The sequence below is a fragment of the Alexandromys fortis genome, unplaced genomic scaffold (genome assembly GCF_014885135.2).
Source record: "Alexandromys fortis isolate MF-2015 unplaced genomic scaffold, M_Fortis_MF-2015_v1.1 scaffold_44, whole genome shotgun sequence".
Classification (NCBI taxonomy): domain Eukaryota; kingdom Metazoa; phylum Chordata; class Mammalia; order Rodentia; family Cricetidae; genus Alexandromys; species Alexandromys fortis.
The window spans coordinates 5,314,696-5,338,787 of record NW_026067921.1 but is presented as its reverse complement, the minus strand read 5'-3'; the positions used below and the strand labels follow the sequence as shown (position 1 = coordinate 5,338,787).

The window sequence follows — 24,092 nt, the reverse complement described above, 5'->3', positions numbered from 1 at the left end:
ACCAGCTGCCAAGGGCAGGGGACATCCTATCTCTGTCAGTAGAGCCCACGGATACTCCCCTGGCTCCACCAGGGCTTCCCCACAGTATGACTTAGTAGAGACAAGCATGGAGAAAGAAAGGCAGCGTTGAGTCCCTGGATGTCTGCGAGCTTGGTTCTGTTGTGGCTTCACTACACCATGTAGAAATGAAGACAGTCTCTGGTTAGCCACGAAGAGACTGCATGTCCTGGTTATGGGGTATCGACTTGGTGCAAGCCTGGGGTCACCTGGGAAGTGGGAACCTTAACTGAAGAATTGTCTCCATTAGATTGACCGGCAGGCATGTCTGTGTGACATTTTCTAGTCACTAGTTAATGTAGGAGAGCCTAGCCCACTGTGGGCGGGGCCATCCCTAGCAGGTGGGCCTGGTCTATATGAGAAAGATGGCTGAGCAAGCCAGAGAGAACAAGATGGTGAGCAGGGAACCTCCGTGGTCTGTGCTTCAAGCTCCTGCCTTGATTTCCCTCGCTGATGGGCTGTGACCTGTACACGGAAACAAACCCTTTCCTCCCCTGGTTGCTTTTGGTCAGTATTTTTATCACAACAACAAAAATGCTAATTAGGACACTGTGGGCAGAAGAAAATAGGGACTGACCAGATCTCGGAAAACGAGGCTTCCTGGCACAGGACTTGGTCTTTGAAAGGAACTGTGCCACACAAATGTGAATCGCTTTTGTGTGGCGAGGGCTGGCTGTGTGACAAGCGTTTTCATTTGTTAAAAGCGACGTGTTACTTTTGTTTTTAATTATGCGTGTTTGTGTGTGCGGCGCGTGTCTGTGTGTGGGCATGTTCAGTGAATGACATGACCGAGGAGGCCAGAAGAGGGCGCTGGATCAGCTGGAACTGGAATCACAGGCAGTTGCCTCTAGATGTGGGGCACTGGGAACTAACCTGGGAGCCTCTACAAGAGTGGGGTGCGCTAACCATTGGGCCACCTCTCCAGCCCTGTCTTCCTTTAAATATATGCATGGGGGCGTGTGTGTCTAAAGTTAGAGGACAACTTCAGGTGTCGTTCTCAGCAACACTGTCCACAACCTTTGACTCAGGGTCTTGCCTAGGTCTGGAGTTCACCAGTTAAGGTTGACTGACTAGCCAATGGGCTTCAGGGACCCTCCAGTTTCTGGCTCCCCAGCTCTGGGATTCTAAGCACATCCCACCATATCTGGCTTTTTATGTAGACGCTGGACAGAGATCTCAGGTTCTTGTGCTTGTAAGTCAAATACTTTACCAGGTACCCCGATCCAGCGAGTGTTCTTGCACTAGGCTGCTGGTCGTGAGGAAGCTCATGGCCTGTGAAAATGTGATGTGGGCTGGCGGACGCCTTTCACGAGGAACGGCTGATTCCCTCCCTGTGGTTGGTAGCGGGTTCAAAGTGCAGTTCTAGATTTACCAGGTCAGACTGCTGAGCCATTTCTATGAAGCTTAGGAATCTGTAGACCTCCCGGTGGGCTTGCTGGGGATCCTTCCAGATGGATGTGTCAGGGACCTGTCCGCCTTAGGGGAGCCAGGTGAAACAGTTAGGACCTAAGTAAGTAATGAGATCGGAGGGAAGGATGCTTCCAGCGTTACAACCAGTTGTGCCTGGATCAAGGCAAAAGGAGAAGGGCAAGGGAGGTGGCTCGGCCAGTGAAGAGCTTGCCCACAGGCATAGGAATCTGAGGTTGACACCCAGGACCCAGGTTAAACCCAAACCCAGGTATGATGGCCTGCAGTTATAATCCCAGTGCTTGGGAAGCAGCGAGGACAGCCCCGATGGGCTTGTTGGCCAGCCAGCCTAACTACCGGGTGAGCTTCATACCAGTGAGACCCTGCCTTAGAAAAACAAAACAAAAACTGTAGGTGGCACCCGAGGAATGACACAAGGTTGGCCCCTAATTTTTACACACGCATGTGCATGTGCACACACACATACAAAAGGGAAAGAAAAATCCAACCTTTATTTGTCTAGAACCATACAGCGAGTCAGTGAGATGCTCAGTTGGTTAAGGCGTTTGTGGCCAAGCCTCAGGATCTACGGTTAATTCCTGGGGCGCCAGTTCCTCCAGGTTCTTCTCTTACCTCCATGTGTGCACTGTGGCCCAAGCAACCCCTGCACACAAACAAAGAAACATAGAAAAGATTAAAGTCATGTTTTAGTAGACATTTTACTGTCACCAAACTCAAGCAAAGTTTTGAGTGATGACATCTGGCCAAGGCAAGCAATATTAAGGAAATGTGTGACCTTCAAGTACCCACTCTGGGCTCCCCGGTCAGAGTCTACCAACATTCTCTTTTCTCTCAACAACTTCAGGCCCAGTGCCCCGAGGAAGCTGGGTTCAAACAGTCCCGGGTCCTCGCTACCTTCCCGTAACTCCAGTTTACTGTTGTCTGTTTCAGAAGCTGTCTGGGAGGAAGATAAACCCGGTCCTGCGGATGTTTGGCCAGTCCATATCAGGGGGCATTGATATGGATGGAAATGGCTATCCTGGTAAGCTGTTTTTCTCAAAGCAGGCCAGATAAATGGAGATAGGTGTGTGAGATAAGATTGGTTTTGGTTTGGTTAACAGTTGTTATTCCCACAGCACAACAGGAACTTTTGCCCATGGCTGACATTTAAAGGCTTCAGCTCAGATAAGAAACTCCTTTCTACAAAGCCTTGCTAAGAAAACCTAAATTCTTGGCAAAAGATCTGTTTTCAAATCACTAAAAAAGTTATGCTTCAAATACAGATTATAATAATTTATATATACCAATAAAATAATGTTTAAATAATGATATCTATAATCGTATGTGCTAGTAACTACAGAAAAATACACACAAGCAAGATGTAATTAATTTTAATTAACTATAATATAGTCAACATTTTATCATTTTACTGCATAGCTAATATAAAAGTTATTAATGAGTTAATTTTTAAAAATTGCGTCTTTAAAATCTACAATATTTTACACCCCCAGCTTCATTTCCAGGCCAGATGTGCTTGGCTGCCACTTAGGACAATGTGGCTGTAATTCTTCTAAAGTCATTACACAGCCAGACAGCAGCAGTAGGAAGGCTCCCTGACCACAAGGCTGGGCCTCTGTCACTGTGGCACTGGGCCAATGGGCAGCTGAAGCTGTTTCTACAAGTTTCTGAGGCTATGACTTCTTATTTTCAGATGTCACCATAGGAGCCTTCCTGTCCGACAGCGTGGTCCTCCTCAGGTGAGATGCCTGGCTCTTGCTCCGGGGTTGTGTTCTCCATGAGTGACGGATGGAATTTTGTGGAGGAGGCATGGGGTGCGATCTCATCATTTGGCTCTTTCCTTTGGCCTAAGTCCTAGGGACTGCGTGCATAGAATAAATTCTGTCTTTATTCTCTTGCTCATATTGTTCTTTACTGCAGAGTTCCAGAGTGTGGGCCTTAACTAGCTTGTAGGGAGCTGAGAGCTTTCTGCGGCGTCTTGACAGGACTTGGGGTAACCCAAGCCCTAATCCAAAGGCTGTTTGTCTTTGGTCATGATCATTGCCGTCTGTTGACGTGCTGTACAAACATTTCTGTTTCCTATAGGCGCCAGGCATTCAAAGGCCTTTTTTTTTTCTTTATAACCAGTATCTTTAATGCTGTTAGTCCTCAACCCCAGGGATCAGGAACTTCCTGTCCATTCACTGGTGGCAGCAGAGGTGAGGGACCTGTGCTCAGGCCCAGAACTTGCTGAAGCCCCTACAGCGCCGTCTCCACCCATGTACCGTCTTCAAGTATTTCTGCCTGTGTGAGTCAGAGGAAGCAGAATCGCACTTTGGAGTGGGAGCCAACAGTTTTGTTAATAACTCGATGGCAGAATGTTCTAAAATAAACTGCTGTGGGCTTACAGCTGGAAGGGATCCCAGAGGCCGTGTAGCCCTACAGCACAGATGCTTCGCGTTTAGCCTGGTCTTCTGCGAGCCTCCCCAGAGGGACACAGTCTCTTCTTGAATGAGGTACCCCACAGGAAGGGGTTTAGAGAGAACCAGCTGGATGCTGGATAGCTCTAAAGTTTGAGTTGTCTAAGTGACAGAGTAACCTTGAAGGGGTATGACCTAGAGGGCAGGTGACCTGAGTTCAAGCCCTGCCTCTGCCCTTCTAGGTGAGCTTCCCGGGAAAGCTCCTTGAGCCCCTTGTTCCAGGATTTTCCTCTGTGAAATACAATAACAGGAGTATTTCCCAGAAGCAAATATGAGAGAGCCTGTATAAGGACTAGCAGGTCTTACGTAGATCTGATTAAACTTGACTTTCTGGAGTTCTGCTTCCTGCTCTTGTAGCATCTACCCAGAAGCCTGCAGTATCTTAAGATAACAATGTATCCCAGATACTGAGGTCAAATCTCCCTGGTTCCTTGAATTATGCCCAGAGGGACTGGGTTTCCACTCTTTCCCTCCCTTTTCTCTGGCTGGCAGCTTTCCTCCTGAGCAAGGTCATGATGAAGGTCTGTGACGTGGGGAGCCATGGTGGCATCATGTCTCACAATGATCTGACAGCTCGCTGTGGTCGTCAGGGTCCCTCTTAGATGAAGCATGTCCCCTGGCTTCTTACAGTGGCGATAGGCTGTCTTGATACCCAGAGTGCCTGTTCGGTTGTCTTTTAATTTTCATCATTTTTAACTGACAATAAGTTATCTTTCCTACACTATATTCTAAATCACAGTTCTCCTTTCTCATCTCCTTCTAGGTCCTCTCCGCATCCATCCAACCCCATGCCTTCTTTCTTTCTCTTTAAAAAACAAACAGGGAAATTAAAACAAAACAAAATAACAACAAACCAGACCCCCAGAATTAAAAAAAAGAAAGAAAACCACAAGAAACACACTCTTTCACACACACATACACAATTCATAAAATCACAAAATTGAAAACCATAATAGATAAGCAAAAGATAAAAAATAAGGCTCAACCAAAGCGTTATGAGACAAAACAGAAATCTCTGACAATACCACTGAGTTTGTCTTGTGTTGGCCATCTTCCACTGGGTGTGGGACCAGCCCTGAAGTGTGGCTTATGTGTGTAGCGGAACCTATATATTTATTGGAGAAAACTAATTCTTCCTTTGCAAGCAGTTGTCAGTTGGAGCTAGCTTCCGAGTTAGGTGTGGGAGCTCATGTCCACTTCTCCTCTCTGTGCTGAGACTCCTTCTGTCTTCCCCCGTGAGCTCCAAACCCAAAGGAGCTGTCTTCCCTCATGAAGTCCAGACAAGGAGCTTCTTCTTGTCTCTCTCCTCCATGGGTGTAAATGTTAACGGAGGTGCCTTCACCGTTGACGGGGGACCCAGGCTCCAGCATGGAGTGGATGGTCAAAACTGCACCACCGTCAAGACGAAGTTCATTCCTGTCACCCTGCAAGTCTTCTTGGGCTGTTAAAAATCACTTGCTATTGCTGTTGTGTCGGGAGGCACACAGTAAGACAGCACTGTAGAGTGGATTCTGTCCTTCTACCTGTGTGTGGGCTCTAAGGATCAAACTCAAGTCCCCAGGCTTGCATGACAAGTAGTTTATCCACTGGCCCTCTCCCCAGCCCCTCTTAGGGTCTAATTGCATCTATTGCTGTCGCTTCTGTCACCAGGGGTCACTTTTGCCCACCCTAGGATTCCATATACGTACGATCACATCGTATATATTCTGATTCCTGAGTTCTTTCACTCAATTCTATGTTTCTGAGATCTACCCATGTTCTGTATCCAAAGTGTGGATTGATTTCTTGTCCTCTAAACAACTCCGTGATGTGTGTATCACTATTATCCTCCCTCTGGGTGAAGATCTAGGAGCTTTGTGGTGGCGAGCGTGGGTGAAGAGAAGCCCCAGTGGAAGGATTGCTTCCATCAGACCTGCCTGTGGGCTGGCCTTTGAGACATTTTCATGATTGCCCATTGATGCAGTAGGGCCCATGCCCATTGATGCAGTAGGGCCCAGCACAATGTGGGCGGTGCCATCCCTAGGCAGGTGGGCCTGGCTGTCTAAGAAAGCTAGCCAGCTAGCCAAGAAAGCCAGAGCAGACAAGCACGGAGCCTCTGTGGTTTGTCCTTCAAGCTCCTGCTTTAGCAATCCTAGGTAATGGACCATACGTTGTAAGCCGAACTAGACCGCTTCCTCCTCATGTTGCGCTTGATCACGGTGTTTATCACCGCACCAGGAAAGGCAATTAGGACAAGATTTTAAAAATCCCAGATGGCGCTAAGAGCCAGGAGGACAACAAAGCAGGGCTACATGGTCAGGGGCAATGGTGGCATCATATTCAGCAGAAAGGACCAGGTGGACGTGTCCTGGCTTGAAGTGACACCAAATGTCAGTGGTTACATTGGCTGATGCAGCTTTTGGGGAGCGTGGTAGCAGAAGTCACATGGCTGTGGCCGGGGAAGGGAGAGAAGGATGGGGGACACAGTGGGTCTTGGTTGCTTTTCCTAAAGCTGGGCTGCAAAGGAGCAGGTGGAGCCACAGGTGGTTCAGACACAGACTCTGAGGGATGTTGGATTTTGAGTTTCTTTTCATTTGGGCTGAGACAAAGAGAAACTGAGTATGCCCACAGGCAGCTGCTGTGTGCTCTGTAATTGAAGGCACTGGGGGAGGCACCTTGGGGTTTGTGGAAACTTCAGGCTACAGCTAAGGGAGAACCTGACTGGGCATCTTCAACTGTGTGAACAAAGATGAACACGGACAGAGGAAGGCCCAGGGCTGATTTTGTAATTAACTAGCCTGCACCTGTCCCTGCCCTGCCAGGAGAATGAAAACACCATCGGGTGAAAACAGTCCTCTATCCACTTCTGTTTTTACCTGGAAGTGTAATGTGGAGAGTCGATCTCTCTGCCACGGAAAAGCGCTTGCTTCTTTGAAGTCTTAAAAACACTTGTGGTTCTGCCCTCACGCCCTCCGCTGCTGTTATCTAGAGGTCAGTGGTTGGGCAGGTGGGCTCCACCCTTGGAGTGTGAGCAGGCCCCAGCCCTGCCCTCAGGAAGTTTGCTCAGGAGGGCAGGTCCCCTGTTCTGGTGATAGGACCTTAGTGCTGTGCCACCACGGGCAAAGGAAGTGACCAGAGAGGCTTATGAAATATTGCTTTCCTCATCCAAAAACAACACTTGAAGTGGAAACAAAAAGGCCCAGGGAACCGATGGAGCTGCTGACGGAGGGGATGGACCCGGAGGGCCTCTGCCGGCTCCTTCACACTTCACAGGATTCTGCTCGGCACGCTGGCACGCTTTGCCCAGTTTGTTCTGTCTGGAGTGCTCTGTCTCTGGCTTAGCTCGCCCAGCTCAGCCTAGTCTCTGGGAGGAGATGGTGCCTTCTCTCTGACAGGCTGATAAGGGGATGGACTGGCCTTTCATCTTCTTTTCCATAGTCAGGGGTTGCCAGGGTGTTATTATAGACAGGAGCCTGGCTTTCTCTGAAACTGTGGATACTTTGTCTCTGCTGCCCTGACCACAGGGATTGGAGTAGAGGGTGGAGGGGTAGAAGGGGAGGGGAAAAGGGATGTTTCTACTTTTTATTGCTTTGACAAAATGCCTGGGAGGGGAGAACTAACAAGGAAAGAAAGAAAGGTTTATGTTTACTCAATTTGAGGACACAGATCCAGCATAGTGGGGGGGGGGGTGAGGGTGGAAGGGGTGAGGGAGTAGTCATGGTGGTAGGAGCATGAGGGGGGCAGGTCACGTGGGACCTGCAGTCGGGAAGCAGAGAGACATGAATGCTGATACTCACCTCACTTTATTGTTTTTGTTCAGAGACTCCCAGCCCCTTCCCCTTCAGTGTGGGTCTTCCCGCCTCACCTGACCTAATCTAGAGACTCCATGCCGTGTTTTCATGGTGATTCCAGGTCCCGTCAGGTTGACAAAGTTAATCATGACATCATTTTACACCGACTAGGGTGAAATGGTCTTTCTGAGGAGTTCTAGCATCTTCTAAGGATGAACCCAGAAGAAAGCCGAAGGACCAGGATATTGCTTTATTTCTGGCATTATTGTTGTCTGTCTCCCTTTGGTCACACAGCCAGACTTGCTCTGAGTTCCCCGGTTCACTGCCCCGTCACAGCTGCCCTTCTGTTGACCTTCCTGTCCCTGCAATGGCAGTAGCAGTGGGGTCCCCGTGCCATCTGTGTGTGCGGCTCTTCACTGCATTGTGCACCCAGGTTTCCCTTGAACGTTCTCTTGTCCTGGGGTTCTTTGGCCATTGTTCTGCCACCCTGGGGCATTTTGGATGAGGCCCCCCCACACGTGAGGGCATTAGTCCCAACAGCACGAAGGGCAAGGATCCCGAGGGGGTAAAGGTTCACTTTGTGAGGTCAGGGCAGGGTGGGGGAGGTCAAGCGACAGCTTAGGTGCCTCCTCCCTGAGCAGATGGGAAAGGATGGGAAAGGAAAGCCTGCTTCCTTCTCAGCTTTTGTCTGGTTGCCGCAGGGGAGTCCAGGGATGCTGTCCATCCATCAGGCACTGGGGAGTGGTCACGTCGGGGAGGGGACTGTGTTTATTGGATTTCGTTTTGTCCTAAGGCTAGTCAGGTTAATTCCTTGAAGTGTTTTGCTGGTCCCAGCTGGTACTCCATCAATCAGTTCCTTTTAGACCATAGTCAATGGATTGATAGACATAAACGAAAGAGGATATTTGACCAACTTTTGCCGACAATGGCAGGGGAACCACTCTGTATGTTTCTGGTGGTCTCTCTGTCTGTCTCTCTGTCTCTTTGTCTCTCTCAGGCTCTCTGTGTCTCTGTCTCTTTCCTTTTCCTCCCTCCCCCACCTCTCCCTTTGGCCTTTTAAAGCAAGCTCTCAGGCTGTGACCCAGGCTGGCCTAGAAGGCCGGGAAATCCTTCTGACTCAGTCCCTCAGATTCTGGGATTACGGGAGCAAACTGTCACACCGGCTTTGCGTCTAGCTCCTGAACCATGGCTTATGCTGTAGAGACTTTTCCTCACTGCATTCATGCCTTCCCAATGAAATGGAAATCGGAACTTCTTGGGTGAAATTTTAAATAATCACCCAGCATCTGGTGCTTGATTTACGGCTTTAGCCAGCTGTGTTTCATTAACAACTAACTTGCCTTTGTTACCGGGAAGCAAACCATTAGTATTTTAGGGAATGTGCTACTTTTAAAAGCAGAAAAAAATACTTACAGAGCACACTAGCCTTTCTCTCTTGGGGCATTTCATTCTTTAATTAAATGCTGGCTGGAGTCCCAGGAGCTATTCTGCCTGTCCAGTTCTTGCTCGGTTCTGAGAGCTGCTACTTAACGCAGGTTTCCTTCCCTCTCCTTGTCCTGCAGAGCCAGACCGGTCATCACCATGGCTGTCTCCATCTTCCTCCCAGGCTCCATCAACATCACAGCACCTCAGTGTCATGACGGACAGCAGCCCGTGAACTGCCTGAATGTCACCGTGTGTTTTCGCTTCCATGGCAAGCATGTGCCAGAAGAAATCGGTAATGAGTCACAGTGTCAGAGCTGGGGATATCTGCCTTACCTTAGCTGGGCCAGTGGGCTGGACACTGTCTGGGGCGCCTCTTTTCCACTTTCCTGCTCATTTACATATTTCAAATTTCACACACCCTCCAGGTCTAGGACAAATGACATTGAACCTCAAGCATCCTTCCCCGCAAATGTATGCCTAGACTGGAATTCACTGGGCGGGGCAGAGTGTGAGCTGGCGAGATGAAGTGCCGGAACCTTGCCCCTATGGAATACTTCATGCAGTTAAACAATAAGAATCTGGAGACTCTCTCCACCCCACCCCCCACCCCATAAGCTTGCAGCATCAACTAGGAAGCAGGGTCACCTCGGACAACTGACATCAGCTCAGGATGTGAAGGGTTCCGAGGCTTAGGTTGTTAAGAGCATGGTCCCACTCTGGCATCTCAGAGAGTTTGGAATACGCAGCTCGTGCTCAGTTAACATTCCTAGACAGTCTAGGGATGGTGCTGTCCACATGGGGCAGGACCCTCCCAAATCAACCGTCAATCAAGAACACGATCAGGCAATCTGATCTGGGCAGCGCCTCCATTGAGATTCTCTGTCATAACTCTAGGCTGTGCCAAGTTGGGAGCTGTAGGTAACTATGACAATGTCCTGGTGAGGTGTGCACGTGATTTGAGTGTGCAAAGCACTACGCTGAAGTTCACACATATGCACACTCGTGTAGTCCACTCAGCTGGACTTTAAACACTCTGCCTTAATTGACAACAGGCCAGTCCCCTGCAGTCTCATTGGCAAATCACCGTGATCAAATCATTGAACAAACCTCACAACTAAACCTTGTGCTTACTTAGAAAGATTTTTCTTTCATTTTAAAGAGAGCTCAGGAATTGCCAGACTGAGCATAGCCATACGATAAACATGGGATTGAAAAGTCATGCAATTTTTATATATAGTCCAGGGAGTAAAATAATATTCTTTAAGTTCATCCAGTCTGATATAGTTGCATTTTCCAACCACGGTTTCTTCCTGTCATCTTTATGGTTGAAACCATCAGAGTCTGATGCAAAAGGTTTCTGTTCCTCCTGGACCCAAACACCTGCTCATGACAGCTAGAATCAATTAGCAACATTTCTTAGGTGCTGGAAGTGGTCATTATTTTGGAGCTGGGGATCAAACCCAGGCCCTCTGGCCTGACACATACCTACCAGAGACCCATACCGCCCCCAACCCTGAGTGTGAGTCTTGGTGCACATTTTAGAGCTCTAGGAAACAAGCAAGCAACCGTTCATGCTGGTACTCATTTCCTAGCTGTGCATTGTGTGTCTGCTGTGCTGTGCACTAGAGACAGCTCTGTGCTAGAGAGTTCCGACTGCTTTGTTCCTGACACGCTTTCATATTCCTGATCCATGTTCTGGTGAGCATGACGGTAACCTGGCACAGTGGGAACAGAGGAGAGGCTGAGTTTAAACAGGCGTGGACCAAGGGGCTTCAGACTCCCGGGCTGAGTGAAGAGATGGGGGGGGGGAGGGGCTGTGATCCCTAAACCCTTCTGGGGCCACACTCAGGCACCAGCTTTTCACAGACCACTTGGAGGAAATCTACAAGGATCTGAGCTGGACCGTGGCCCTTGAAGGAGTGAAATGTTATGGACACGGCAAGATCCAGTCAAGAAACAGATCACCACACCTTACGTTTTAGTAGGCTTGGACTCTTGGAAGTGACTGGGCAGGCCAGGGAGGATGCAGCAGTAACTGCAGGAGACAGTTGCCATGGCTGGGATTGTGCCAGTAGCTGGCCAACTCCTCAGATCAGCTGTGTGGCATCGCTTGGGATCTTGTTAGCCATGCATATTCAAGCTGAACGAGAATTCCGAGGGTAGAACCCAGGAGCCTGTGTTTTACCAAGTTTCTGGGTAACCAGTCAAGGTTATACTCTGTTAATTCCTTCCTCGGGGTTATTGGGGCCCGTGAGGTTGAAGAAGGGACCCTGTGCATCTGGACCTAAATTTTTTTCATTTTATTTTATTTTTGGGGGGGAACCTAATTTTTAAAATTAATTAATTAATTAAATTTTCATATCAATCACAGTTTCCCCTCCCTCCTCTCCTCCCATTACCTCCCCTATCCCTTCCTGCTCCCCCTGGGGGGCACCTAAATCTTTAAGTAGAGACTATTGAGGGTGCTACTCACCCCTCTGAGAAAGTACAGTGAGGGCTTTGGTAATTCTACCTAGGGAGTAGAATTACGTCTGTCCATCTGTCTGGTCCAGCGGCCATGAAAGCTGTCCTTGGATAAGTGGATAAATAAGCAGGGAGGGGCGAGGCCTTCTTCTCCCTCCAGCCCCGCAGGTGCCCTCCCTCCCCTCTCCCCATTTGGCAGACCCTCACAGGGAGCTGCTGGCAAAACAAACTGGTGGAATCCCAGCAAAGCGGAGAAGGCAGGCTTAGAACTAGAACCCAGAACTGCATAACTGGCATGGAAGCGCCCAGGTTCATGGGGGATCTGAAATATTAAGGCCCTGTTGCTACTCCAGGGAGCGCTGACTTTCGGAGGATGTTCTCCATGCTCCCTCGGGGCTCTGGAGAAGCATGGAGGTGAGAAAATGAGCCTCGTCTTACGTTGTTTGGGGCTCTTGGCTCAGAGAGGACGATGAGGTTCCGCCAGACCCTGTGCTCAGCCGTGGCCGCAGAGCACGGACCCACATTCTAGCGGGAGGGGTCTCCTCACTTGCCCTTCTAGACATGTGCAGAGTGGCATGCAGGCTGGCTTCCCACTCTGGCAGCTGCCCAAGGGCAGGTTTAAAGCACATTTTGCTAAGCAATTTCAAAGAAGAGTTCGGATCATTCCAGATTGTTCTTAGACACTTCATCCGTGGCTCCGGGGCTGACTCTGGCTTCTCGGAGCCTCCTGGCAGCCACTGAGAAGGATTGAGTGCTGTCACCAAGAATGCTGAACCCATGGGCTGCATGTCTGCCTTCTTGGTGGCCATAGGCTTGCCTGTCTAGAGGCTGAGAATCGCAATTCTGTACTTTTGCCATAGTATCAGATGAAAACCAGAAAGGGTTGTGCCCCAAGGAGTTGCATTTTCCCACTCTTCTGGTCTCATTTATGCTACAAAAGCACTCGGCCACTGGGCTTTGTCCCCAGCCCGTTTTGCACTCAGATCCCCTACCTGCATGTAACCCGGGCTTTACAAACAGCCTGACAAAGTTTTCCATGAACAGTGTGAGCAGACAAGCTCTGGATTCCAGGCCCTGAGGGATGGCCCCCTGGTCAGCCACAGAAATACAGTTGGAAACTGATCCTTTGTGCCCACAACCTTTTTTTCTGCAGTGAGAGGTCTACTCCCTAGGGAGAGACTTATTCTCAAAGCTTCCGGTCCCCAGAAGTGTAGGGATGAGCCCAAGGAGAGCCTTGTCAGAGAAGGAAATGGGGGTTACCTAAGAAAGCAATTACTGCCAAGTAAGTGTCACATTCCTTGGAGGAAGATGGAGAGAATTAGGGAAAGCTAGTAAAGTGGAAATATCCCTTTCCCCCTCCTCTGTGAAGCACCGGGGAAGCCAAGTAGCGCTGGAAGGAGCCCTGCTAGACGGTCACAGCTGAATCCTTGTTCTGGGGGAGATTCGGGAACGATCCCGTGTTGGCTAGGATAGACCAGAGCTCTAGTTGATGCGAGACAGCTGGCGCTCTCCCCGGGCCCCAGCCCATGTGGGGGGGTCCTTGGGAATCCGCCTGGGGGGCAGGGAGGAGAAGCAGGCGAAAGCATGGGTCTGATCAGCTTTTCCATCCACATCACATCATTCGACATGGCATAGACACAGACTGCCAGAAGGAAGAACCCGGTGTGTCATGTGCTGTGGGAACTGGCTCTAATCTGAACCAGCAATCCTCAGCCCCGGGGCCCGCTTTGAGAGCTGGTTTGTATTAAGGGGTTGCTGCAGAGGCCAAGCTGCAGGCCTGAGGCACCGCCCCCACCCCCAAGCAAGCTGATTGGCTGCATCCCAACATGCTTGGGGCACTCAAGGGAGGACTATTTAAGGCTACCACTAGAGCACGGGGCTTCAGTGGTGACTCTTCCTTCTCACCTCTGGCAGCTTCCAGACTCTCTGCACTCAGGTGGGGTTTCCTCATGCTTGCTTCAAGAACTGAGAGTCTGATACAGAAAGTTCTCTATGTTTATAATGTCAAAATAAATTTCATATCGAGCACGATATTTTCTAGGGAGGAAATGCTTGCAAAGCTATTGCTCTTGGTGACTTGGATAACCGGGTCTGCCTGGGATCAGGCATTGAACATTTGAGAAATCTGCTAGGTTAACGGGTTGGCATCCACGTGCCCCACCCAGATCAGAGCGTGGCCTCATCCTCAGCTCTGTTCTTTGAACTGCAGCTTCCCCCCCTCCCCCCGCTCGCACGAGTTTTGGGAGTTTCAGGATCTTCGCTGATGACCACTGTGGCACTTTGAGCAGAAGGTGGGCGCTTTGCTCGCAAAGTACTCAGCGCAGCTCTGGGCATGCGCAGAAGGCTGAACTCGCCCCCCCTCCCCCGTTTCCCAACTTGCCCTGTGTTAAGGACTCCCCCAATTCAAATATATTCCCAAGTCAGGTCTCAGGGCATACCTCAACATAGGGACGAGCCCCGACAGTACCAGCCTGCAAATGGGGCAGAATACTGGCCTAGGCAGGCTTCTCCAGAGGAACCAACCAGGGAAGTTGGAAATGGAGTAAGGAATCCCACGGTTGGGGCATTGGCTCTTGAGGCTGTGGAGACAGAGCTGAGCTGAAGCTGTAGTTTAGGTCTGTGGGTAGGCTAGACACAGGACTCCTTATTGGGAAACAGAGAGATCACTATATACATGTAATGGCATATAATATATATATAATCTTATATATATATATATTTTGAAAATTTTCTCATCAAGACCTTCAACTAATGCAGCCCACCCACATTATAGAGTTTGATTTGCTTCATTCAAAGCCCAGTGATATCACTGCCAGTCTCACTTGTAGAAGACCTTCTCAGCGGGGTGTGATTTAGTGCTTCACTAAATATCTGGTTACCGCGGTCCAACCAAGTTGGCACATGAATTAACCATTCTAGGAAATCAAACAGGCTGTAGGACTAAGCCTGTTAACCACTCTGGGTCCATCTGACTCAGTCCTGCTGGGGAATCTGAGGAGTCAGTGTAGGGCATGCTCAGTGTGAGGAGTCCTAAGTGAAAGGCAACTATGTCCCATCTGCTTGTGCTGCTCAGAGCCTGACTTCTGCCTTGACCCCAAGAAAGCCCTTGGTGGAGGCAGACGGACTTAGAAGAGGCCAAGAGGATGTGAGCTGGAGTCCACACCACCCTCTCTGTCTTCCTGTGCTCATCCCCAATTCTCTCTGGGCTCATCTGGCTGGATCACTGAGGTCTGCTGTCTCTTCCACTTTCCTTTCCCTGCAGGACAAGGACAGCCCTCATTGGTCACCTGGGACACTCTTGTCAGGGGCTGTATAGACTCTGTGACTGCCACCCCCACCTTGGTGTAACCAGCCATGGCCTCTGACTTGTTTTCCAGCTGTGGGCATCTCCAGATGTCATCTTGCTAAATAGCATTTTGAAACTCGCTTCATTTAAACATAACCATTTGTCCTGTTGGGTTGTTATTGCCAGCAGTAAAAAGATTGGCTTAGGGTTCAGCTCTGGACCTTTGTCTGTGCTTGGGTCTGCCATTTCTGTATTCAAAGAGCGAAAGGTTTCAGGACAGGAATAGTAGGAGCATGGAAAACTGGTACTAAGAGTTATTTGAACTATGAGGGGCTGGATCAAGAGGTTTCAGAGGAGGAGAATGTTAGTATGTGGACTAGAGACTGACTGGTCTTGTGATATTTTGGTGAAGTATGTGGTTGCTTTTGCCCTTATCCAAGGAGTCTGCTTGAGGCTAAAATGAAAAGTTTTTGATTAATTCCATTGGCAGAGGAAATCTCAAAAAGAGCCTAGTATAGACTCTGTCATGTGGTTATTAGTGTTTACTCTAAGGAAAATTATTTAATGTAAAGGAGCAAGCTGAGAAAGGAAAAATACAAAATGAACAATTTGAGGAGGAAGTAGAATTGAGGTAAAGCCTGTGTTAAGGATTTAGATTAAGAAATGGAATAAAGGGAGTGATGACCTCAGGGCAAGATCCCATTCAGATAACTTTTCAACTTGTAAAAAGGAATTAAGGAAAAGCTTAGAGTTGGGTATGGCGGTGTAACACCCTTTCTTTAATCCCAGCACTTGGAAGGCAGAGACTGGTGGATCTCTAAGTTTGAGGCCATCCTGGTCTACAGTGCAAGTTCCAAAACAGCCAGGTTTAGGCAGTGAAGGAAACCATCGCAGACAGAAAGCTGGTAAAGGTACATTTGAACAAGGGGGCTGCCATGTTCCATCCTCAGCAAGCAGCAGAACTTGGCAGCATTGGCCATGTGGTTCTGGCTTCAGAGTTAAGGATAGAAGGAAGGTGTTATAGAATCTCTCTCTGTGACTAAGGATGCTAAGGCCAGGCATGTTTCAGGGATGTCCCCGAATGGAGGCCTAGAGAGGTCATTCATTGCGTGCTGTGAGTTGAAGCCTGGATTGCCTTGGAGACACCTAGATGTTGAAGATGCCAGAGCCATGTGATACCTGCCAAGGAGATCTACTAATAGGGAGTGGAACCAGCCCAAAAGAAAGAGTATGTTGTAGTAAACAAAGCTGACAGGAGTTGGAGATCTGAAGAGCATTTTGACAAGAGACATAGGGATGCAGAGTTTGGAGTTTGCCCAGTTTGTTTTCCATCTCGCTTTGGTCCAGTATTTCTTCACTATGCTCCTTTCCCTATGTTTGGAATGGTATTGTATTTCCTGTGCCATTTTATGTTGGAAGTATGTGATTTGCTTTTTTATTTAGATTTTTACAGGGCATTACAGTTAAGAGATTGCATGAATTTTAGGAGAGACTTTGAACTTTTTAACATTGTTGAGACTGTTATAAACTATGGGGACTTTTAAAGTTGGACTAAATACATTTTGCGTTATGATATTGTTACAAGCTTATGGGGCCATGGAGTGGAATGTGGTTGTAAACTGAAGTTTCTGTCCTGCCTGGTCCTGAAGCCATTCAGTCCCAAAGAAACACACAGAGGCTTATCTTAATTATAAATTGTTTTGCCTCTTAGCTCAGGCTTATTATTAGCTAGCTCTTACAACTTAAATTAACTGATAATTCTTACCTATTGTTAGCCATGTGGTTGGTACCTTTTCTCAGTAAGCCGTTCTCATCTTGCTTTCTCTGTGCCTGGCTGCTGACTGTGTCTCTGCCTTTCCTCTTCCCAGAATTCCTCTAGTCTGGTTGCTCTGTCTATACTTCCTGCCTGGCTACTGGCCAATCAGCATTTTATTAAACCAATACGAGTGGCAAATCTTTACAGTGCTCAAGAGCATTATCCCACAGCATGTGATGGTTTGAATGTAATTGGCCCTCTTTAGCACGTAGGGAGTGGCACTATTAGGAGGTGTGGCTTTGTTGGAGTAGGTGTGGCCTTGTTGGAGTAGGTGTGGCCTTGTTAGAGGAGGTATGTCACTGTGGGGGTGGGATTTGAGGTCTCATATATGTCCAAGCCATGCCTAGTGCCTCAGTCTACTTCTAGTTGCCTCCTGATCAAGGTGTAGCCAGTACCATGTCTGCCTGCATGCTGCCATGGTGATAATGGACTAATCTCTGAAACTATAAAGCCACAACCTCAGTTAAATGTTTTGCTTTATAAGAGTTGCTGTAGTCTTGGCATCATTTCATAACAATAGTAACCCTAAGACAGTAGGTAAGATTGAAAAATTAAACACTTCATGTAGCGTGGTAAAAATAGCCCAGATTAGATCTAGAGAGCTTTGTATTCTGCTGTATGGTAGATGGTTCATGGACTGGAGCAAATATTTCCCCTTTTGGAGCCTCTGGACCCTTTGTTCTAAAAATGAAGTTGGTTTTGTTTGTTTGTTTTTGCATGAGCTGTCCTATAGGATTCTTTCAAGACCTTAGCAGTCCACGCACACACTCTACTTGTAACTCTTGCTTGTACCCGTGTTTTCTATACTGAAACACTTCCTCTGGCTGTTCTTTTCTTAATAGTAGAACTATCTTTTGGGATGATCCATATCCCAGGTCCCTCCTGGTGACCCAGCTTTGCCTCAGCTGCTCGTTAGGATAAACAAGTTAGAACATCATAGCCTCCACTGGCTAGGAATCTGCCATCTGGGCATGATAGTAACCACTATATGGCAGGGGCCCAAGAAGGCCATTAGATACAGAAAAAATACGCCGTGGTGTAACCACAGATGGCCTGTCAAGCCACCTTTCTTCCTCCCTGCTCAGACTTTCTTTGGTGGTGGGTCCCTTTGATGCTATTTACGGACACAGCTATTACTGTGGGTTGATTTCACCACACTTAAACACTGGCAAGACACTGGCTTCAACAAATGGTCGAAGCTTCTGACAGGCAGCTGTGTGGAGATGGCCTGCAATGGCTCATCTGCCATCCCACTGGTCAGCTATCTCATCTGGTCATTTTAGGGCCATGGATTATTGTTTCTCCACCATAAAAACTACTCTTCCTGGAGCTAGTAAACGGCTCAGTGGTTGATCTCTCTAAAGGACCCAAGTTGCCTGTACCTCCAGTTCCAGGGGCTCCCACACATCCTTCTAGCCTTGGGCACCTGCTCTCATGTAGCATGCAAACACACACAAACACACACACACACAAAATAAAATCAAATCTTTAAAAAAACAGTAATCTCAGAATCCACCAAAGAGCTAAGAAGTCAAATGGCTCACCGAGAGACTAGCCCCTGCCCAGAGAACAATGCTGTAGATCTGCTGAAGTTCATCTTACTGGACAAAACACACAGCTATCTGTTTCTTTACATGCCCCAGAGCAATGGAGGCAAGGTCTGTTGGGTTTATCCAGCATGCATTTTGACATCAGAGCATCTTTATTCCATTTTTCCATTCTGTACTGTGTGCAGGCCACTCTCCCGTCTGGCACTGCTCTCTCAGGTATAGGACTGAGTTTTCAGGAGGAGCATTCCATGTAGGAGCCACCATGACCAAAGCCTTGATGGAAGGACAGGCACTCTGAGCCTCAGTTTCCAAGCATGGCGCTCCATGAAAGTGGACTTGTTTTTTCCTGTGGTGTTGACTGACACCTCATTGTGTCAGTCCCTGGTGTGCGGTCTCCTCACTCCAGCACGGGTGACACACAGATGGGAAGATGTTGTGGCTGAGAGCATGACTCGGCATCTGTGAGAGACGTTGAATTATTGCAGCAATTGCTCCCTTATCACACCATGTGGCTCCACAGAAGTCAGTTTCATGAAGTCAGCGACTTCTAATTACATTCACAGGTTTGCTGCTGTGTTCGCCTCTCAGGCCTCTCTGTGCACGGTAAAAGTAGTGACATATGTGTATATTAGTGGTTCATTGGTACCTCACACAGGCATGAGGTTTAAACAGGGAACAACTGTATGTCTGATTGTGTGGGATCTCTGGGAAGACAGGGCCATCCTAGTTCTTCCACAGCCTGGTCACAGGCTTCTGAGAAGCTCTTGATGTGGGCACGGGACAGTCCCCTATACTGTGTGAACTGTGTGTGGGGTCTCCACAGAACTGTGGTACTGGGTGCTCTCACCCCTGTGTGTCCATCTTTGCTCACATCTTTGACCCTTCATTTCCTGTCAGATCTGAGCTACAATCTGACGGCTGATGTGGCCCAGAAGGAGAAGGGCCAGCTGCCCAGAGTCTATTTCGTGCTGCTGGGAGAGACTGCCGGCCAGGTCTCAGAGAAGTTGCAGCTGACCAGCATGGAGGAGACGTGTCACCACTACCTGGCCCATGTCAAGGTTAGTTTCCCTCCTGTTTTTAATCCTCAAATCTGGTCTCTACGGATAGTCATTTGGACTGGGTGCGAGCTTCGTATGTTTCATTGTGTGGGCTCTGACTTTCATAATCCTAGTTCTTAATATGTGTTCTTTTAACGCTCAAAGCTGAAGCCATCTTATTTATCTTTAGTATTTTAAAGCACCATTGAGTCATGGAGGGGTGCACGTCTGCCATGGTGTGTGTGTGGTAGTCAAAGAACAACTCTGAGGAGTCCGTTCTATTTTCTACCTCTAGGTGGTTCCGGGAATCGAACTTGGGTCAGGAGGTTTGTAAGGGAAGTGCGTTGCCCACTGAGTCGTATCATGGGTCCCCTTTCACTTATTGTGCTGTCCTCAACCTCTGAGAAGGGTAGAGGATGCCAGAGACCAGTCTCTGACTGTGTCTCATTCTCTTGGGACGTTTTCATCCCCTGCCTCTGTAAGTCGGCATTCATGGAGAGGAGAGAGTCAGTGGCCATGCTCTGAGTCTAAGATGACATAGTTCCTGCTGCCTTCTTAGTGGTCCACGGCGTGGCAGAGTAACTCACAGTCAGAGTGAATGTGCTTTAAAATGGTTTGGACAGTTCTCTTGTTGACTGCTTGCTATTTATTTCAGAAGTGCATTTTAAGGGTCTCCTTCCTTCCCCCGAATAAACTTCCAGACGTTTTTCCCCTCTTGAAAGTATTTGCTAAATATATTTTCCTGCAATTGAGGAAGCCGGGCTCTGATTATTGCTAGAGTATCTGCTGTGCTGGATGGGAGTCCTGACCATGGTCACTGCTGTAGAACAGAGAGCCGAGAAGGTGCATGAAATCAAGATCTGGCTAGGGCAGTTGGTGTAAGGCCTGTGTGTGTGGGCTTGAAGCACACAGACCTGGTGTGGATGGAGCTGTGTGAGCACTGTGTGTGAGTCCCTGCCTCTCTCAAATGCGCATTCGATACTCACCTTGAAAGCAGCCATTAGCACCCAGCATTGCCCAGAGCAGGGGGCACATACTGCAACCCCAGCACCGGGGAGGGAAAGGCAGAAGGATCACGAGTTCAAATTCTGCCTGGAGAGTTTCAGCCTAGTCTGGGCTCGTATGGTCAGACCCTATCTCAAAGCAGAACAAAATAAAAGATAAAACTTGTGCAGTGACTGTGAAAATCTTTGCATGGAGTCTGATGAAGGAACTCAGGATTATTTTTTGATTGGTTGGGCCGTACATAATTCCCAACATTCTGACATTTTTCACTTACAGAAATGCCAGGTTTGTATAGTTTAATGTGATATTAGTAGCCAGAGATTTCTAGCCATAAATCTAGATTAATGTAGTATTTCTAGCCGTAGGATCTGTAGATTGAAGTGTTTTTCCACTGTTGTCTTGTTGGGGTCATACTCAGTCACTGCTGCTTCTAGGCTGTGTGTAGAGAATTACCTTCATGCCTGCAGCACAAGGTCTGGCCTGGAGCCCGTGAGTTCATACCCCGAGATGCTTTGTAATGGGGCTGGGCTCTGCCTTCTGCCAGACTCATGTCAGGGCCTGCCCGGGCCAGCTGCCCTTGGCTTGGGCTGCTGGCCACTTAGAAAGCCACCCCTGCTCTTATTAAACTTGCCCTGCCCTTCTTAATCTTAGATTCCTTTGGCTTATGAGTATCCTTGAGGGCATGGATTGCTCAGGAGAGGCTCATGTGCAAACCTCAAGATGTATCAAATGGTTCCGTTTGACACTTGCTAGGGCGTGGAGCATCTGGCGTTCCTTGTGCTGAGTCTGTTCCACAAATCTTCCTTTTGAGGCCCTTTGCAACTTCTTGCTTTGACTCAAAAATCCATAGCAAATTGTTCATAAGAACTACAAGTCTGAAGGACAGGGACACAGAGAACCTGCTACCAGCTCTGGGGAAGTGCATCCAGGGGGCACCAATAGTGAGGTGAGAGCTGGGCAGGGCTGTTCCTATGGCGGCCTCTGAGGAAGGCTGGGGCAGGGCTGTTCCTATGGCGGCCTCTGAGGAAGGCTAGGGCAGGGCTGTTCCTATGGTGACCTGAGGAAGATTGCCTCAGAGGTTGATCTAGCTTATTCTGTTTCATAAACTTACCAGATATAGCAAATAAAAATTTAAGATTTCTCATCAAATTTGTATCTCAGATAACCTGTGTTTTAGTATATGTACAACGTCCTCCTTTCTTAGTGGCTTCTCCTTCTGGGAACTCAATCATGATGGGTCACTGAGGTCCAGTAGTATTATGTGAAAAAAAAATCTAAAAAGTAATAAATGTTAAATAAATTTGCCACAGGATATGTGGTTTTACTTTTAATGGTTATTTCTTTGCCTAATTTATGAACTTTATCATAGATATGTATCTATGGGGGAAATTATGCTTGGTTTGCAGTTTCAGATATCTGCAGGATGTCTTGGAACATGTCCCCGTGGATAAGGGGACACTTAGGTTCCTGCCTTCTGTAGATGGTTCTAAGCTATCCGACTCCTGTTTTGGGATGGTAGGTTCAGAATTAACATCTAACACATGGAACCATGTTGGGATGACTCACCAGGCTAGCTGGAACTTAGGGTCATGGGGGGGCTTCTGATACGGAACGGAGCTCACATCTCTGAGGAAGCAGTTAATGGCATCACCCAGTCCTGCACAGCATGCTGTGGTTGTGGGTGCTACTACTGCTGACAGACTGACAGGCTCTGGAATCACTTGGGAGGCAAACCTCCAGGCATGCCTGTGAGGAATAACCTCGACTAGGTCGATTGAAGTGGAAAGACCCACCCTAAAGTCGGGCAACACCATTCTCCGCCCTGCCCGCCACGTGAAGGTAGGAGTGAGCTGAGCACCGAGCACCAGCCTTCATCACTTTGTGTTTGCATGCAGCGTGGCCGCCCTGCCCGCCACGTGAAGGTAGGAGTGAGCTGAGCACCGGCGTTCATCACTTTGTGTCTGGATGCAGCGTGGCCCCTGGCCTCAAGCCCCTGCTGTCGGGACTTGCCCCGCATGGTGGACTGTCCCCTTAAACTGTGATCATGAACGAACCTTCTTTCTTTAAGATTGCTCGCCAGGTGTTTTGTCAGAGCAAGACGTAGATAGCTGACGTACACAAGTATTAGTTTGTTTTGGGAGACTCTGACTCTGTCACCTGTGCTGGAGTGAAACCACGTGTCTCCCAGACGGCCTCAGACTCAGTCCCAAGTGCTGTGGCACCATGCCACTTCCTGAAACCCACTTTAAGCTTGGCATCCCTTTGACACGTCTAGCTCTAGTGGGCCCCACGTGTGACACCTAGGGCTTTTCAATCAAAACCTAGTTGATGAGAGCAGAACTGAGATCTGGTTAGAACAGTCTGCCGGCTGGTGGTGGGGCTCCAGAGTTTGGGTGTTCGGGACCGGTTCAGGGAGAGAAAGCGGACTGACTTTAATGAATTTTACCTTATAATTTCTGCTTGGGTCTTTTCATGCAGCCAGATGAGGTGGTGGCATATATCAGAGAGAGACAGAATCACAATTCTTTATGGTGCAAGAACCAGCTCTCCTGTTAAGAAATGTTCAAAGCAGTGCATGCTCCATACAACAACCACGAGGGGAGTTTTATCCCACAGTGACTATCTGGGCCCTAACAGCGGACCTGGGGACTGGTAGAGTATTTGAGTGAGGGGAAATGTCGATGGACTAGCGAGCTGTCCCCAGTGTGGCCCAGCTGGCCTAGGAGCTCCCAGACAGAGCCTGTGGTTTACAGGGTTTGAGGAAAACAGCTGGGAGGGCTGTGGCTTGTGTGGGTGGGGCCTGAGATAGGCAGCTAGAAGGGGGAGGGGGTGTGGCAGTGATGGCTTCCCAGCCTGGGGATATGGCCTAGGGTCTGCAAGTCATGCTGAAGGACCATGACATGGTCTCTATTGCACGGCCTGGCTCTCAGCTCTGCTGACAAGTCATGGGACAGGACTGCAAATGCCCCATCTTGACACACGCCATATGGCCAGCAGACAGGCCGGCATGGGGGCCACTCGTGTTTTGTTTAGGCTATCTTTAGGCATTTTTCTTTCTGTCTTTAAGCCTGTTCAGTACTTTCTTGTTTTCTTTTCCTCTTTCTCCTCCTAACTTTTCACTCCATATATGGTAATGTTCTCCACTGTGGAGACCAGCTTGGACCAGTACCTGCCTCCTAAGCCAGCTGTGTGGTACCCTGGTCTGACTTGAAGGGACCCCTAGGGAGGGGAGGTTCCTCTTGGGGCAGCACTAAAGCTGTTCTAGTTGCTTCCTTGACTGTTCGCCAGATGCCATGCACCCCACTTGTCTTTCCCTGTTCCCCAAACCAGTCCAACTCTGGAGCAGGACCCCCCTCTCCTGTCTAACTAGAGGTTTGGAGGGAGATCTCTAGTTAGACCCTGTGGTCACAGGTACAACCCAGAGCCCTTCCTTTGGCTGCAGGGCTCTGTAGCACTCACCTCAGGTGACCTTTTCGGTTTCTTCTTCTTGTACGCCACATGCTCCGACTCTTTGATGAGCTGTCCTGTCCCTTTTTTCTCCAGAACCCGCCTCCCATGCTTTTTATTTTTTATAGCTTGGCCCTTGGGTTCATGATTGTGTCTCTAGCGCTTCCATTATTTTAGGTCCAGTTCTTGGTCTATATAGAGCCCTGCACCTCTTGCCTGCTTTTTGAGTTCTTTCTGTCTTAGGGTCGTACCCCCAACTCTTTGATTTCATAATTTTTCTTTAAAGCAGATGGACGACTTTTAGCTCTTTTGTGAAGTAAAGGGTCGCACCCTTCTGTAAACAGAAAACCAA

At 48.6% G+C, this 24,092-nt stretch overlaps 1 protein-coding gene across 1 annotated transcript in view; it reads left to right on the top strand.

The window, feature by feature from the left end:
- Itga9 (integrin subunit alpha 9) overlaps positions 1–24,092 on the top strand; it is a 299,993-nt gene that overhangs the window by 67,835 nt on the left and 208,066 nt on the right. The window contains exons 12-15 of the mRNA XM_050141583.1: positions 2,416–2,506; positions 3,176–3,221; positions 9,274–9,428; positions 19,149–19,309. Coding sequence (XP_049997540.1) covers positions 2,416–2,506; positions 3,176–3,221; positions 9,274–9,428; positions 19,149–19,309 — 453 coding nt within the window. The remainder of the gene's footprint in view (positions 1–2,415; positions 2,507–3,175; positions 3,222–9,273; positions 9,429–19,148; positions 19,310–24,092) is intronic.